Source organism: Hibiscus syriacus, unplaced genomic scaffold (assembly GCF_006381635.1).
Source record: "Hibiscus syriacus cultivar Baekdansim isolate YM2019G1 unplaced genomic scaffold, ASM638163v2 tig00110570_pilon, whole genome shotgun sequence".
NCBI classification, from domain to species: domain Eukaryota; kingdom Viridiplantae; phylum Streptophyta; class Magnoliopsida; order Malvales; family Malvaceae; genus Hibiscus; species Hibiscus syriacus.
In genome coordinates this window covers 1,179,232-1,198,741 of record NW_024062785.1, presented here as the reverse complement: position 1 = coordinate 1,198,741, position 19,510 = coordinate 1,179,232, and the positions used below count along the sequence as shown (strand labels likewise).

Here is a 19,510-nt window from a genome sequence, read left to right as displayed (position 1 = left end):
AGGAGCATCAATGCTTTGGTGGGTTGAAGAGTGCCCAATAGAAAAAGTACTATCACTTGGAGATTCAAATTTATTGCTTGCCACCATATCAGAATCCATATTCTTCCTGGAAGCAATCTGGGTTTTCCACTTTCTGGCACTCTCTTTGCCTTCCACGAGAACGTTGATAAGTAGATTTCCTAGCTCCGCATCGTGCCTAGTGTCGTGCCCATGTCTCCAGCCATGACCAGAAAATAAAAAAAATTGCAAATCACGTCCTTGCTGCCAATTCCAGTATTGAGTCCTATATACATGAAATAAACCAAATGCAACCAATTAAGCAGTGAAAAGCTCTTAAGACAGAAATTGACAAGCAAAAAGTGTCAAATATAAGAACACACCAGTCCACCATTTCTAGTTTTAATTATCACTTTATTCTTATTATGTTGCTTTGTTTTGGATCTTAATGGTTGCTAGCTGATAAATTAGTTCATTTCTTCATCTGATTTGATTTGATTATATGGCTACAACTAATCGATTCTGTAAGTTTAGACGAAAATGATACCTTTTGTTCTTCACGCTCTCAGTCACTTTTTCAACTAACAAATGTCATGGGTGATCCTCCGACTAAAATATTATATCCATTTGTTGCATCTTTCATGTCAAAAACTAAATTCCAATAAATCCTTGTATAGACTTTTCTCGTACCGACAAAGATTTTTTGTTTTTTTGTTTCTCAAGTTCCTTAAGTCAGATGAAGAAAATAGAGAATACATCAAGAAGAGAAGTAACGTTTTCAAAGAGAAGGAATGGACTACTCAAAATGGCCTGTGAGTTGTCAGTGCTTCGCGATGCTGAAGTTGTACTTAAGCGTATGAATTCTCATTGTAATGTTCATCTTTTCTTTTTTGAACAATTGTAATGTCCATCTTATTGATTTTGGAACACGACGTTTCTAGTAACATAGCTATGAAACACCCCAATTAAATTTCAAGTTTATTATTATTGGATAATGTTACCGGATATTAATTTGAGTAATACATAGTAAAAAGTTATTTGTCAAACTATTTAAGCTTAGCGGCTTTTGTAAAAAAAGTCATTACAAATCACACTCTTTTGGGGTGTTTTGAGATGAATTTTGAGAAAATGTCATTAATGGCATACACATTTCTCTAGTAAAGAACTTGAGTCGAGTTCAGTTGATTCGAGTGTTGATCAGGTCAAACTTGAGTAACTTTCAATCTATTTCGTCTCATTTACAACTTTAATTACATAAACAAACGAAAAATTATCATAGAGACATGAAAAAAATGTCACAAAAGTAGATGAAAAAAACGTAAAAATGATATACGAAAAGTAAGAAAAATAAAATAGAGGAAACTTTTCTATAGAAGGAAATATAAAAGAAAACATAAAAACAAAGAAAAATAATTTATTTATTAAATACAATAATAATTAGTTCAGTAGTAATTTTTGTTTGTTGATATTGTATTTTGTTTACGACTTATTTTATTTTATTTTTTGTATGTGGTTGTGAGAGATAAAATGATCAAAACCATTTTTTTAATTTAATGAAATTTTATTGACGAAGAATCAATGGTAGAGGGATTTTGAGAGGTGAAGGCGGAGGAGAATGCAAGTATTAGAAGGGGAAGAGAATATGGTGAAGAGATTGGAAGGGGGCAGAGAAGATGAAGATTGAAGAAAATGGTGGGTTTTGAGTTAAAAATAAGTATGAATATGAGAGAGTGGAGATAGAAGAGAAGGTAGATCAAAACGGTTCCAAGTCAACATATAATGGTCTAGTTGTATTTTCTGTCACGCCTACTAGCGGTTGTTAATGCCGAGTGTCCATCTTGTAACAAACGATAACGTTAATGATCGATTTGTGACTTTTCAAACATCAGTGGTTAAAACGAATACTAGTCATGACATTACTAACCATTAACTTAGTTTACTCTATGATAAATTATTGATTTAATTTATCAAACTTGCCAATCCAAAATGAGTTTAACAACATTGAATCTCGCTTTTTGTGTGTTAATTCTTTATTATTAAAATAATTGCACTTTCCCACTCCCCCCAAACTAAGCAAACAACTTGAAAATATCTAAATAACATTTATTTAGTTTTTTTTTTACTTTTTTAGAATAAATTACGTATTTAATATTTAAATTATTAATTTTGACATGTTTTAATACTTAAATTTTTATTTTTTTTAAAAGCATACCTAAAGTTTAATTTTTATTTTATTTTAGTACTTAGTTCAAAATGCAACGTTAAGTTTTGAAAAAAATGAAAGTTTAAGTACTAAAACATATCAAAACTAATAATTTATGTACTAAACGTGTTAAGTTTTTAACATTGGAGTACTAAAATGAAATAAAAACTAAATTTTAGGTATACTTTAAAAAAAATATAAATTTAAAAATTAAAATAAATCGAAACTGATAATTTAAGTAGTAATTATTAAATGTGTAGTTTACCCTTCTATTATTATCTCTCCCACCTATTCATCATTTCTTGAGTTTCACCTATACCGAACAAGACACAAAATTTCACCTTAATTTTGGACTGTCCTTTGAGAGAGGGTGGAATGAAAGACTAACGCTTGGCTTACACTCATTACTCACTGGGAAAGAGTGCGGAAAAGAAAATAACGAAGTTGATGAATCACTGGTTCACAAGATATTTTTTCAATTGTATAGAAACGTGTCGTTCTACTATTGCTGCATGTACTCACTTGTTACTATCCAATAAAACTCTAGATATTTAAAGAGAAAGGAAATTTTATCCAAAAAAAAACCCTTAAATATGTAATTAAAACTGTTATTAATGAATTATTTATGTAAAATAATATTCGAAAATGAAATTTTAATTAATAAAAGAAAAGGAGGGAGGAGATTCTGGTATGAGCAAGTGTCGAGATGGAACTCCTACAAAAACAAGATATTATTAATTAAAAGGAAATTAACTGGATGTAAAAAGTTGACTCGATCTGTAAAATTGATTGAAATCGACTCGATTCAAAATTATTTTTGACTTGCGCTATGGCGATCCGAAACCGACTCGAGTCGAAACTGGTGTTAACCTGAACCCAAGTTGGACCCGAAAATTGTAGATCTAAACCTGACCTGCACCCGACCTAAAAACTACCTGAATCCGAATTGAACAAAAAATATGATACCAGAATCCGAACTTTATCCGACTGATATCAACCTAAACCCGAGATTGACTCGGTAAATAACTGGTATTACCCTACCCGTTTTCAACCTGACCTGTAAATGATCCGACTTGTTATTAACCTGATTTGATATATACCTGACTTATATATTAACATTGATGAAATTAAAAGATTTTAATAAAATTGTGAGATTTTGAGTTTATAATAAATCATATTAATTAATATGATTAATTTTTAAATGTTATAATAAATATTAATTATGATAATTAAATTAATAAATAGATTTATTATATTAATTATGATTCTTATATTATGATTCTTAGGTTATAAATATTCAATATAATCATTAATTTTATTTTATCAACTAATTTATGTGTTGGACATTATTAATTAAACTAATTATAATGATTATAAGTTAGAATAATTTATTGGCATTGAACATGATTAATAAAATTAGTTTAAATGTAAATTATATAGTTTAATTTATGTAAAGAAAATTTATCTAACAATTATAACATATATAAACATAATATAAAGATGAATTTAATTGATATGATAATGTAAATAACATTGATCTAAAATTTGAATAACATTTGATTTATTACAATTGAATATAATAATGAACAAAAACATAGTGTTTTTAAGCTCTCAGATCTTATAACAAAAGTTTTATAAGGCTAAAAGTCATACTTTACTACCAGAAATTTCTTCATCGAGCTTTTGTTTTAAAATATCTACATGCTGCCAACATTGTAATTACGAGCAACTTTTCAGTTTTTTAGCTTTAAAGCCACCAACATAATTTAACATGAGTAACAATATAAAAAAGTGACAAGTTACAACAATTTATTTAAGTCAGACCAGCAAAATAAATTATAAGGCAACAACAACCAGTAAGTAGCAGGCAACAACAACCAGTAAGTAGCAGGCAACAACAACCAACATTTCTGCATTAAACAAGCATGCAGTCAGTGGTAAAGCCAAAGAGAATACAATGGCTAACAGTGCCAAACATTTCCGACTTTACCAAACCCTTACAGAATTAAGCATTCAACATAGTTTATAATAACATAAACAATATCAAGCAGAATCAGGAAAAAAAACAAGAAGCATTTAGAATGATGTATGTTGTAACTTGCAAGGTACCCTACAAAAAACAGAAGCATTAGTATATAATGGTTTCAACTACTCTTAAACATAATAAATATAATAAGTCATTAGTAAATAAAAGTTACTGTAAAGGGAAGAAATAAGACATAATTTCCAATTCGAATAGTTTCACATATTGCTAACACTATAAAAAATTAAAATGAAAATTAAAAATTAATAAACCACTACAAGAAATTTCTACTATTGTGACAAATTTAATTTTCTCAAAATTAATTTGTCACTATTAGTTTTTTAGTGACAAAATAAACAATCATCGCATTAGATTAAAAAAAGGTATACAATTATGACAAAATCTAAAATCGTCATAATAATTTATCACAATTAACAAACATGTGTAACATATGGTGACAAAATAAATTTTATTACGAATTTTTGGGGAAGAATACGGATGAACAAGGGTTGAATTTTTGGGTGTTTGACCCAAAAAAATAGGAATGAGTTTGGGTTTTGGTGTTTGTAAAGATTAAATGAGGGTTTTTAGGATAAACACGGATGAAAAAAGGTTTAAATTTTTTGTTGTTTGATCGAAAAAACATAAAATGGTTTGAGTTTTGGTGTTTGTGAAGATCGAATGATGATTTTTGGGATGAACAATGATGAACACAAATGAATTTATAGATAGAAATCAGAGAATTTTGAGAGAATCGAAGAGTTAGAGTGAGAGAGAGTAAAATCACAAAATGAGAAAAAAAGGAAGATGGCTGAAATTGGAAAAAATTTGACTTATATAAGAGTCCAATCCAAATTTGGATTTGGGTTTTGGCATGCGTGTTTTTTTAACTTCATTTGGTATTGTAACGTTGTACCATAATTTTTAATTTGTTCAATTTAGTCCAATTTTAATGATACAATGTATTAATTTAAATTTCATATTTTAAATTTGTTCAATTTGATCCTTATATATTTTTCAATTCTTTCAATTAATATATATATTTATATAAATTAATATATAGTTTATATACTAATGAACTATATAGTTTTAATATAATTATATAAAGTATATAAACTATAAAATATGTAGTTTATTAATATAACTATATATATATATAATTTATATATATAGTTTATATTAATAAATCATATAGTTTATATAGTATATAATATAATTTATATAGTTCATATATACACTACATATTTATATACAATATATAAAATTATAAATATAAACTATATAGTTATATATATATATATATTATAATTGTTTTAATTTTTTCTTAACTTTTGAAATGAAAGTAATTTACTCTATTTTTCATATTTGCAGTACATTTTACAATTATATTGATTTAATCCTTTTGTGTTCTATACTTTATTTAAGTTTTAATTCATTCATTTTTCATATTTATTCAATTTAGTCATTAAATTTATTGTTGAATATGAATTTGGCCCATTCTTATTTCTTATTTATATTTTTTAATTAGCCCATAACTTTTAAATGGGTATAATTTAATCCTTTTCTATATTAATTTCAACCTTACATTTTAAAATTATTTTGATTTGGTCCCTCATAAATGCGTGTTGTTTAATTTATTTAAATTTTTATTTGTAATTTCATATTTGTTCAATTTAGTCTTTAAATTTGTATTTTTTTCATAAAATTGATCCATGATTATTTATATTAGTAATTTTCTCTAAATCATATACAATTACAAAATGTAATTCAACATTCGCCAAAAACGAAAAATAATTAATCCAAAAATAAAAATTGACCCGATCTGAACTCAATACATATCTAATAAAGACTCGACCTGAATTTTATCTGCCAATGATGTGACTCGATTTAAACAAGATCCGCTTAAAGTCCCTCTAAACCTAAATTAACCTAGTCTTTAACTGCTCCGGACTTGGACTGTTTTAATCTGAACTGATATCAATTCGAACCGAAAGTAAACCGACCTGAACCCGAATTGAACATGGTGTCAAATTAACCTGAAAATAACCTACCTAATCCGAGTCGAAGCATCAAATTAACTTGACTTGACATATATCCGATTTTACTCAACCAGATAGAAATCAAGTGAAATCTGAACTATTATCTAATTTATATCCCTAAATGCAAGTAGGTAGCAGATGCAATTATCCTACTCAAAGAGGAATTTATTTAGATTCAATTGGAGCACAGAAACATTGAACGTGGCGTAAGAAAAAGAAGTGGGGATGGGGTCCTGAACTTTCTACTATTAATGACAGCAGCAGCAACCATAAGATCTTAAACCACTGAGTTTTCGAAACCCCATTGGCTACGAGTGGGTCTCATTTTTATTTATTCCATACTGTTCCCTGCCCCCCAACCAAATACTTGACTTAACCTCATCCCCTCAACCCATGCCTTGCCTCAACCTCTAAAAAATCGACAACGATGTTTTATTCGTCAAAAATAAAATATTTTTCTTTTCAAATAAAATATAATATAAAAAGAGGATCGATTCAATGGGAAAAAAAATACAAAATTTCAACTCAAATGAATTTGAATTCAGATTCAAAAGCAGAAATTAAACAATAAAAATAAAGAGGTAGGCGTGATTAAGAAGAAGAAAATAAGAAACAACTAAGAGAAATTAATTAAAAGGAAAATAGTAAATCAGAAAAGAAATAAAATAAAATTTAGAATCTCTTACAAGACCCAACCAGTTGTAACTTGTCATTCTTTCATGTAACTAATCTTCCAAAGTTTATCTTTTGAAAGACGATTCTTGAGTGGATTAACCATATATATTGTCGTTAAAACAATTAAAATTAAATTGGAAATGCCTAACTCATAATTTTATCTCGTCGAGAATCGAATCAGAACTCATCTTTCCTTAACGGACTGCCGCCTAGAGTGTTCACAGGAAGTCGAATTACCACATGCCAATCATTCCTCTCAATTGTATAATTAAACGATATCCAGACCAACGAGCTCTTTTTATTTGAAAAACGTTTAAAGTTTTAGTAAGGTTGATTGCCAAACTATTTAACCAGAAAAATAAAAATGTATCCCGAATGGATTTAAGCGATGTTCAATTCTCAAGCATGGAATTGATTTGTACTAGCTCTAAGCTTAAAAGGAATTAGCTAAGTATGATATGATTGATCATACTTAGCATAGTTTGCAAAAATAAACTTGATTTGAAAATAAAGAAAGTAAGAAAAGAAACTCTGATTGACAAATAAGAGTGCAAAAACAAAGTAATTCATAAGTTGTTTCAGCCTTACAAATAACAAAGATAATTCAAAATAAAAATATTAAATAATCCTAAATGATAATTTCAATTCAATTATTTTAAAAGATAATACATTATTTTGCTGTCAATTCTAATAAGCTAAACACTGTATAAAAAAATAAACAAAAACAACTCAATTAAATATTGAAAAATTTTCAAAGCATAAAATTTATTAAGCAAAAGCTGTCATTCTCAAACATTCATCATCCTCTTCTTTTAAAGTAAAGAAAATTTAGACGTTATCTTAAGATGTTTATTAAGTCGATATATACGTATTGAGTCTACTTACGTTCAGCAGCGGCAGCAACCACATATTTTACCTTGAACAGCAAGGGAAGAGGATAAGGGCAAAAGCTGAAAGCAGGCTTTCGAGCAAAAGTAAATTTAAAAATAACAAATAAATTGTCGGTGGGATTCTAGATTTTTTTAAACTGCCAAGCCAAGTTAAAGAGCAAAGCAAAGCTAAAAAACTTGAAACTAAAAGCCTACTATCTTCCATTTCTGTACTTCCAACGCCAACCTCTCCTGTAAGCGAGGCAATCAGAATCTGTTATCGATTCAGAAAAGAAATGAACGGTGGCGATGCTTACGGTATGATGGAGGCGCAGTACATACGGATACACCACAGGCACGACATCAGAGACGACCAGTGCTCCTCTGCTCTTGTCAAACATGTCAAAGCTCCTGTTAATCTCGTAAGTTTTTCTCTCTTTCCTTATCTGCTAAATTTATGTTTATGTCTGAAATTTTACGGAAAAATAAACAAATTTACGAGTATTTGCTGTAAAATGAAAAAGGAGAAGCAATTACTTCAGTTCTGTTCTTAGTTTCTCATTTTGATTGTTAATGTTTTTATTGCAACGAATAACAGTGGTTATGGATTTTGGTTAAATTATGGCAGGTGTGGTCGTTGGTAAGGCGGTTTGATCAGCCGCAGAAGTACAAGCCGTTCGTAAGCCGGTGTATAATGAAAGGGGAATGGGAATCGGTAGTCTTAGAGAAGTCAACGTTAAATCCGGCCTTCCGGCCACCACCAGCACAGAACGATTAGAGTTTCTAGATGACGAAGAGCACATTCTCGGCATCAGAATCGTCGGCGGCGACCACCGTCTGAGGGTAAAGCAAATATGAATGATTCTTTCTCCTTTTTCCTGCATTTATTTTTGTTTTTATCTTGAAAGAATAATAAGAAAAACTAAAGGTAGGAATTTCGTTGACTTGATTTTTTTTTTGGGGCGGGGGCAGAATTATTTTTCAATCATAACGGTCCATCCAGAGGTCATAGAAGGAAGGTCTGGGACAATGGTGATCGAATCATTTGAGGTCGACGCGCCGGAAGGTAACACCAAGGACGAAACTTGTTACTTCGTGAAGGCTCTTATCCGATGTAATCTCAAGTCGTTAGCCGATGTTTCGGAGAGGATGGCTGTGCTGGACCAAACACAGCCTATCAACCTATACTAATTCATCAGGCGGCATTTTGATGAGCACTAGCTGGGGTTCTGTTTCTTTTTTTAACTGTTAATGCTGACTGTAATCTGGGTTTTGTCCAGTGGTGGTAATGCGCGTTATTATGGTGTTATATATGTAAATATTTATGTGAGATAGGAAACGATGGAGGCTTTTATTTCCGGACCCTAATGCAGCCTGCTATTTTGCCTTTATTCTGTACATATTGGTGTATTTCTTTTTCTTCGTGTTTGGGTCGATCATTAAGGTAGCCCTTCTCTTTTAATTTATGTAATATATTTGTTCAGTTCTCAGCCGCTGCATTTGAGTGCAGAGAGTGCGGGAACACTAAGCAAATGCACCAAAGAGGGAGTCCTTTTTGAGTCATATAACCCAAACGGGATATTCTAGAGCCAAAGTACGTTCAAAATTTATCCTCGTTAAGTCGTATTTAATTAATAAGAATAATTCATTTAATGATATATTTCATAGTGTTACACATTAGTCACGTATTTTCGATATACGACATGCGTTACAAACTTATTCTCTTTATAATATTCTTTTTAAACTTTTAAGAGTTTAGACCTACCACAAGTTTTAAAAAAATATTTTTGTTTAGATAACGTCTTCGATTACAGTGACAGAGAATATAAGTTCGTAAACTGTTCCAATCATGCAAGAAATAGAATTTGGAATTTCACTAACAAGTAAATTAGATCATTTCTTAAATAGTATCGAAATGCGTAAACGATCAATCACCATCCTATCAGTAGTTATTTGTGTAAAATAAATTTAAAAAAGTTTTATATTTCAATCATCTTTCATTTTTTCAAATTGATTTTTAAGAAATTCCTTTAAAATTAATAAAAAAATATCTAAAGGTTCGACACTCTAATACTCAAGTGATCATCTAATAAGACTATGTTTGAGATAAGTTATTCACCTTCTTAAAATAATATTTTTCACAATTCAAATTTTCGAACACATTTCAAATCCCTAAATGTAAGAAAGCCCTCAAACTCATAATTGATGGGTTTTATTTTAATTCGTAAGCTTTAAAAAATTGCAAACTGATAAAATAATAGAGAGCGATAGATGAGTTCATCTATGAAAAATAACTATAAAATTTTTAGAGAATGACAATTTTTTATGATAACTAATATTGAAAAAATTCATAACTTTAGTAAAGAGCAAAGAAATGAGATAAAAAAGTAGGCTTAAGGGACAAATACATGTGCAAACTCACTATATCGCTTTCGTCCCTATCATGTTTCGCATCAATTTAACCCTTAAAGTTATTCAATTACATCATTCTATATATTACATCTGACTTAAAACCCTAAGTTATAAATCCTAAATTATAGTTATGGTTTAAGGTTTATAGTTTAGAGGTTTGAGATTTTGATTTAAGGTTTAGGGTTTATGTTTTAAGTTAAGATAGAGTATAGAATGATGCAATTGAACAACTTCGAGACTAAATTGATGCGAAAACGATAGTGGTGAAAGTGATAAATTGAGTCTACTACATGATAAAAGTTACTATTTTACCTGAAAAGTATGATCAATTTCAAAATCATTTAATATTTAAATCTCACACTTTTGGTATTCTTAATTCTTGAACTTATATAATAAATAACACAATTTTTCACCATTAAAATCGTTTGGTTTGGTTGATGATTTGATAAGTAAACCTTAATTCCCATTTTATTACTATTTATAGTTGGGCCGTCCTAAACATTCGTCTTAGATCCGTCCCAGACCTTGACCCCATAGGAATCAGTGGAGTTACCAACAATTCTATTTCTTACAGTGCTGTCGCTCTTCATTACCGTCGGTTGGAAAAGCTACGTCTGCCAGGTATCTAAGAATGTAGGTCTTGAGTAGCTATATTTCTGACTCTGAATTGCAGATGATATATACTTTGGGGTGCCTGCAAATACCAGTTACATTATTTGTTGATTAATCAGGAAAGTTTTACTATACTTTAATTTTAATATATAATTAAAGAAAGATGTTATCAAAAATATTATTATTTTTTAATATTTTTGATAAAAAATTATATAAAATATTAATTTTTTTATCTAAACTATTAATGTTTTTTTACTATTTTTGGTAAAGTATTCAATATTAATATTTTTAATAAAAAATAATATTTTAAGTAACACTATCGAATATGTTAACAAATCTGATAAAACGATCAATAATAACATTTTCGAAAAAATAATATTTTAATTAATTTTTTATCAAAATATTTTTTATAACACATTTCGTTAAGTGTATATATTAGCTGCGGCACGTGAGACTTCATCAATATTACAGTTCAGGTTCTGTCAGTCTCAAACTCTCTGCAATCTGCCCTCACTTCCTCGTTTTAATAATTACATTTGTTGATCCTACTTGGACAAGAGGAATATTTGAATGCATGTATTGAATTACCAGTACCATCGGGCAGTGCAAGTTAAGCTAGGGAGGGTTGGATGCATGTGTTGAGGAAGACGTCAACATCTTAGATTATTAGAATCTTAATCGCAAAGAATATTCGATCAAGTCTAGCAAATCAAATAAAAAGAATTAAGTTAATTGTTTTGATTAATTATAATTAATTATTTAAATTTTATTTGAAATTTTTATCTCGAATTGTTTGAATTAATGTTTAAATTTAATTATAAAAATTATTATATATATTAATTCTAATTTCATATTTTTAATTATAATATATATATATATAAATTATAGTGTTATTTAATAAATCAAATATCATTTAAAAATTATAAAATGTATTTATAATTGTTTGAAGAATACATTATAAACAAATATTAACGAAATAAATGAATTAAGAAATTCATATAAAAATTTTATAAAATTGCAGCAATTTTTTTTTGGATAAATATAAAATTAAAACATTAAATTATATAAAAAAATTATTTTGAAAATCGAAATTGATTTTTTTTTTTGAAGAATAGGAATTGAAGTTTATAAAGTACTTCAGAAACATGTGATTTCAATATGATAAAAATGCACTTAAAAAAATAGTGATAGAAATAGTTAGAAGTAAATTCTATCAAATCGTGTTAAACGGATTTAAAATGTTTACGTTAATTAAATTAACATATTATATTTTATTAATTAAATTATATTTACTTTTTTAAAATTAATTTTTTAAAATTTAAATAAAATCAATATTTTAAATTTATCCAATGAATGAGTAAATGCATAAGAGAATTTGTTTACATGTTGTCCAAGATGCTTACGGATTTATTTCTATGTTAAAAATGTGGGGTGTCTTAAAATGATGATTAGAGTCAGAGATGAATCTAGTTGATCCGTTTACTAAAGGTTAAAGTCGGAAATTGGTTCTTGATTCGTCGAAGGGATAGGTTTAAAGCTCATTGATTGAAGAATTCATGATAGATACTCAATTTAGTTATCTAAGTTCAATGTGATCAAACGAAACCATGAAAAAGACTCATAGTGTACATTTCTACCTATCTGTCCCTATTACGAATAATGTACATGCACAAGATGAGTTTAATTGATCTTAAAAAATTCATAGCCCAAACTTTGGGTGGTCTTATTGAGAAAGACTTGATGAATTTATCGATTTTGGTTGAATATATATCCTTAATAAGTTCATAACCTATTGTTGAGTGGGTAACCTTAATCGCAGAAGACTAGATGAACTTACTGCTAGAGGGGATGAGTTTTATTAAAACTCTTAATGAATTCAAACCCAAGAATTTGGGAGTTCCTAGTGAGAAAGACATATTGAATTCATCGATTTTTGAGGTTGAATATTTATTCTTAATGATTTATTATCCTAGAGTCTGGGTGGTTCATTTATAAATGAACTTGAAGAAATTTATCGTATCTATTGTAAGGTTGAGTTGTTGTAAATGCTTTTAATTATTTAATAGCCCGATTTTTGGTGGTTTATGTTGAGACAAACCTATTGAAATAACCTACGTAAGTGAGAAGTAATAGACACCTTCTACAAAAAACGTTGGGTCGTTTTTCTAGTACACTTATTAGAATCCTTAGGAAAGATGGCTAAACATATATATATATACACTCTTGTATATACTCTTTGTAGACACATCAAGAACTTCGGTGGATAAATGAGTTAGTTGTGTATTATAAGTTCACCCTAATTTTAGAAAGTTCAAGATTCATTCACTTATCTAAGAGAAGAATTACATCATCATTATGTACTGGTTCCATATACGTTCACTAGTGTTTAAACAATTAATCTCGCTATTGCTCTTCTCGTATTTTAACTTCAATAATCTCATTTTTATGAACGAATTATTTCCCATTAGTGGGGATCATTGGTTAATGGTAAAAAATGTAACCATCATAATGATATTTAATTATAGTTTTAATAGAATTAAATTGTACATTTGAAATAACATTTTTACCCTTACTATTTAGCCCATAAATAGTGGGTAATTTTCTCTTTTTAGAGTTATCCCAAGCAAATGACATTTGCTTTGAAACACTATTTTTTTTTGTTTTGAGTTGAGAGAAGAGCAGTACCACCAGAGTCCACTCCATCTTTCGAGTGTACAGAATTTGGAGAGTCGTACTAACCTCAGGGGCCATTCGTCTATTGTAGTGATTACACACATTGGGACGAATTTACTTCTAAGACAGTGGATTACCACGATACGGGTAACGTTCTATTTAAATATTTTATTGAATATTTTCGATCAGTGCTAACCCCTCGTTTTATGGCAGTCTATTTTCTAACAAAGATTAAGAAGATTATTACATTATTTTTTGTAAAACTGAAACTAGTGGTCGAATTAATCAGGTCATTAACTTTTGGTTCAATAAATTTCAAAACAATCGATTGAATTGTCGATTTTTGTTGATATTTTTTAATAATTTATAATCCATACAACTTTTAATTTTATCTTATCAATTCATATATTTAATTCATATATTTGTTAATCTAACTCGATTTTAACAACCATATGCAGAAATTTTTACGCAGAGATTTATTTACAGGGATTACTTACCATTGCAGACGCGCATATGTAAACTGCATATGAAGACTGTTCAACTTTGTATTTATTTATTTATTTATTTATTTATACATGCATTGTATTTTATCTTTACTTTTTAATTTTCTGACTGCCGGAGGTATTCCACGAAAGCTGCTCTCAACCTAGCGTTGGGGGCATCCTACTACCTTACCTCCCCTTACCCCATTACATATGAGAATAGAGTTTTGTTGTTGTGTTGTATTAATCAAGTTGATATCGACTTTGATACCAATCAAATAGCATAATAAGTATAACCAAGTCGTGGTAAAAAAAAAAATGGTAAAAAATTGAATTTCAAAGTAAACAGCTCTCCCCCATATTCAAATTGCAATATATTTTTGTTTTAGAGTTTGTGATTCTAGAGCTGCATGCTGTCGTTTCACACTAACTTTTTTGAATGATAGATGGGAACGCTCCGAATTTTATATTTACACAAAGCTAAAACTTTGAGGTCGATCGAGTCTCACGGAGAGTATTTTATAATTCGGAGGTCTCTCACAGAAGCTGTTCTCAACCTGGCGCTAGGGACAATTTACTATTTTACCTCCTCTTACCCCATTACATATGGGAATAAGGGTCAACTAATTTTTAAATAACAAACACGAATGTCTTTGATAGACCCCATGCTATGCGATGATTATTCCAAAGTATATTATATGATTGAATTCTGATTATTTGGTTTTCAAAAACGACTAATATTAAACAGTTTCTGTATGTTTGTTGAGATAAAAAAAATAGTTGCAGTAGGTTTTACTGTTCATTTTTTTATTATTGTCAATCAATTATTTAGGAAAACAGAAATAGAGAATATATAAACATATGATGAATTTTAATTCAATTTAATTTGATTCGATATTCAAATTTAATGGAATTGTTTATTACTTTTTTAAGATTTATAGATGATTAATTAGGTATTTTCCTTTTTAATTACATTTAGAAAATAATTAAATCAGAGGATGGTGCCAAAAAAATGATTTTTGGGCAGATATAGTATCATAATGAATAATGAGAAATATGATGTAGAAATTGAGCACTTGACCTAGTCCGTGGAAATGGAGAATTATAAGAAGAACCAGGAACGGTACTTCCACACGCTTTGTTACTTTTGAACAAGGAGAAGAACCTAAGACCCACATATTTAGAGCCTTTGTTCATTCTAATAATTACTTGAAATTTCTTGGAACTTCCTTTGCAGTAACGTGCCGGGCATCACATAGTTTTGTAAACTGAATTTAAAAAAAAAAAATCTAAATTATGGGTCCAAGTTTTAATTTAAATATATATTTTATATTAATTTAATCTCAAAATCGAACTAACATATATGCTTTTATCTATAATGAACATGGTAATAAATAGCTCATTTTAAAATTCAGAAGAAGTGGGATTAAGTAACCTAATGAAGGGACTTTGGGTGGAGTTTTTAAACCTCTTTTGTCCCTTAAAACTAAGTCATAAGAATAGTATATTGCAGTTCCCAACTTCTCAGTCATCTCCTTACTTGTGAACGTGCGAGTCTTCATCAAGTGAGAAATTTATGTATATTTATGAATTTCTAATTCTGAATAAAATACACAAATCATCATTCGAGTTTATTTTCACCATTAAATTTAAAAACTTGCTTATTTTCTCTCAATTGTAGATATTAAATTTTATTACAATTATAGAAAGTAAAAATCTTTAAAATGTGAAGAGGGGCAACTCGTGTTTTTGGGGGTGGATTTGGATTCAAGATGGAATCAGTCAAATTGAAGAGGACAAAAGTCTTCAAAGTGTCAAAGGAACAGCTAGTGTCATTAATCAACCGTCCTTTAATAAGACTATGACTATTTGTTTGTGAGATAAATATCAAAATATCACAAAGTACGTATGTGCCTCACATGGGTGGATCCATCCATCCAACATCATCGTAAACGAGGGGGTTAAACATGATGAACCCAAAAAACTTCCCCTTTCACTACTTTATCGACTAAAATTAACAGTTTAATAAGTGATTTAATAGGTAATTTAAATTCAAACAATTATATTAGAAACAACGCGGAAGAAGAAGATTTTTCAATATTCCCCACTTTCCACTCTCTTTTTATTTTCTCTCAAATTGATGTTGTAGGTTGGTTTGAATTGGTCAGCAGCTCAGCCCTTTTTATCCACACTATAATGCTCGTACTTGTCCACCCCCATGGTGACCACACAATTTTCCAACTCAATTTCCCACCTCTTTCCACCTCATTTCTTTCCAATATCCTCCTCCCTTCCTCGCCTTCTTCTTCTTCTTCTTGTCTCTTACAAAACCCTCATTTTACATGCATAGGTTCACTATCTTCACCTCTCCTTGTTGATTTATATGTCTCCCTCTCTGCCTAATTACTTAACCATCATTGTGGGTTTTCATTTCTGAGTGTAATCTGGACTTTGTTTTCTAAGAGAAACTATCACTGCATATTTGGGTACATTTGTTTTGTTTTTTGTGGAGGAAGCAATGGATTGGGAGCTAAAGTCTCTTTTGAATGAGCTAAAAGAAGGGAGAGAGGTGACTAATCAGCTCATGAAGCATCTCCGTCCGTCGTCGTCTCACCAAACACGCCAATTCTTACTCGATAAAATACTTTGTTCCTACGAGAAAGCTCTTTCGATTCTGAATTGGAATGGTTTCGTCGTTGAAACTAAGCCCTCGGTTACAGCATTCGAATCCTCTCCTTCCATTGACCACAGCAGCGAGGTCTCTGATATAAAAGATGTGTTGAAAAAGAGGAAGACATCATCCGGGGGGACCGAGCAAGTTCGGGTTTGCTCCGGCAAGTCATTAGACAATCCTCTCGACGATGGATATTGCTGGCGTAAATATGGGCAGAAAGCTATTCTTGGATCAAATTTCCCAAGGTGAGACATTTTCTTTTACTATCCCAAGAGGCTGTTAAGTATCGATAAAGACACATTACCCTGTTTTTTTATCTGCTTGGAGCTTTGTCTAGTACACGAAGAATCCTACTTTTGTGTTTTATATATAGTTTTATAACATTCAATCTTGCACGTTCTATTTCAGGGGATATTATCGATGCACTCATCGTCACTCACAAGGTTGTTTAGCCATTAAACAAGTTCAAAGATCAGACAACGACCCTTCGAACTTTGAGGTTAAATATAAAGGAAGGCATACTTGTAACCAAGCCTCTCACTCCGCGGCTACGTTTGTACCTGTGTTGCCGGAGTCCAAAGAGAAAGGGAATCACTCACGAAAAAGGCCGTACCAGCTCGAAAAGAAACAGGAGCAGGTGCGACATATCTTTTCGAGTTTCGAATCGGGCCTTAAGGTGAAAACAGAGGACTTGGACAATAGGGAAGACATTTTCCCTTCGTTTTCATTCCCTGTCGAATCGGAACAAGTTAAAAGCTGCTTGTTCGTTGAGGCCCTGATGGAAAACGACATCATGGGGAACCTTTCTCCGGCATTTGTGTCACCTGCGACATCCGACTCGAACTATTTTTCGGTGTCATCGTGCCACATGGGAAGCTTTGAATCTGATCTTACGGATATCATCTCTGACCCGACTTCGGTTACCAATTCACCGATCGGAGACATTGATATCTCATCACTTGATAATTTGGAATTTGATCCAAGCTTCCCGTTTGATAACCCTGAATTCTTCTCTTAAATTTCCACCCCATTAGAGGAGTAATTTGTATTCCTCCATCCGTGTAAACTCTCCTAAATCTTCAATTTACATGTGATAGGGATGTTTCGTTGGTAAATCTGTGAACTAGCCTAACAAATCAATAGTTTATTGATCCATCTTTAAAACAGAAGAATTTCAATTCAGCCTTGCTTTTTGTTCAAACAATTAACAAGAATTTCAACTTGGACACGTATTCCTTAAAAATTCTGATGGTTTGCATATGCCTGCAATATATATCTCAGATTAATTGCATGCTATTTATCTCCATGGATGTTTAATGCGATGGAAGACTCCACATTACTCTTCATCCCTGTAATTGCAGCCTCAGTTATATCTTTGAACTATATATCAAGTTAGTTTGAACTATATATATCAAGTTAGTTTGAGTGAAGAGCATCAAATTAAAGGTTTGGAAAAATATTTAATATATAATAGATATGGTGATCTATCACTTAAGTAATACAGTATGAATAAAATAAATAAAAACAATTGAATCCGTTAACCAAAGCACTTTGAGTTCATGCATTTCGTCTTCCTAGTTGCATAAAGATGAAAAAGCCCAAATAAATATTGCAGCAAAAGAGATACATACATCAACGGAGATCTTATCATTTGCTCGTTAACCAAAGGAAAGGCGGCTCCACTCAATTTCAAAGATACATCTTCTATAATAGGAAACAAAAAGGTTGTCGAAGATCAAGATTTTGTGCCATTGAAGTTCTCATCCCAGTTGTAGTGATTGCTGCAGTTGGATTCTTTTTGATTCCGATTATAGAAAATTATCTTTGAAATTGATTTGCCATGATAATAGCCGAAGATGGGACCTTTCCAAATCAAACCCGGAATTTTAAATCAAGAACTAAAGACCACCCAAGAAAGAAGAAAACAAATATGAAGCTCTATCGATTTTCCTCCAAAACATAACAACTCCACAAGGAAACAACTTTATATAATTTCCAGTACCTCAAGATCAAGACCAGATGATTTAGTCAGCATCCAACTGAAACAAGTCTGAAAGGAGTTCAGACATTTCAATGTCTACTGGTAGCGGTTTCTAGAGTGAGAATTTGCTCTCCCTTCTCTCTAGGTTTCCTTTCGGAGATGGGTCATCGGTTGGTTTTAGCGGTTTCTTCCATGTATTTCCATGGATTCCTGGTTGTCGAGATCCATTTATGGAGCTCAAAACGGTTTATTGTCCATAAAGTCCGGTTGTTTCCTTATCAAGTTCGTTGTTTATTCGGACTGGATAGTTCAAGTGTCAAAAATCATTCTCGGTGTTCTTTCTTAGTGGAGGAAGATGAAGGTAAGAGTATTCTATATTATCATTACGGCCCCTTACTCGTGATTTATGTTTTGCTGGATCTTCTTGAAAGTTGTTGGCGACGGAATGATCTAAAGAGAGGAAGTGTGGCTTATGCGAACAATTGTATTTCTACTATTAGGAAAGGGTTCGTTAAGGGAGGAAAGGAGGATTGGATGAAAGGAAATGGAGGATTTCATAGTTCAAACGGTCGGGAAAAATGGGCCTCAAGTCAAGGAGAACGGTGGATCATTGAGCCGGAGATATTAACAGGTTCCGGTAAGGGGAAAGAAGAAGATGGTCGGAGTTGGTGTTCCAAAAGTAGAAGGGAAGAAATTGGAAAGTTCAAAGGCTGTTACACGGTTGCAAATGATGAAGTACGGACTGGACAGTGGATAAGGAGTTGGTTTGATAAAGTTAAGATGTCCATTAAGGGAGATAAAGTAAGGTGTTGGGATTATGGGAATTATTTTAGAGGGATTGATCAAACAAGTAAAGTTGGGGAAGTCTCG

The 19,510-nt window shown here is 30.8% G+C and overlaps 1 protein-coding gene and 1 pseudogene across 1 annotated transcript; both read left to right on the top strand.

The window, feature by feature from the left end:
• The first annotated feature begins 7,973 nt into the window (after positions 1-7,973).
• LOC120132807 lies at positions 7,974-9,158 on the top strand (annotated as a pseudogene).
• A 7,195-nt stretch (positions 9,159-16,353) lies between these two features.
• On the top strand, positions 16,354-17,841 carry LOC120132811 (probable WRKY transcription factor 46). The gene is made up of 2 exons (XM_039149499.1): positions 16,354-16,904; positions 17,068-17,841. The coding sequence occupies exons 1-2, from the start codon at positions 16,504-16,506 to the stop codon at positions 17,675-17,677; spliced, it is 1,011 nt and encodes a 336-aa protein (XP_039005430.1). The 5' UTR covers positions 16,354-16,503; the 3' UTR covers positions 17,678-17,841.
• Positions 17,842-19,510: the final 1,669 nt, after the last annotated feature.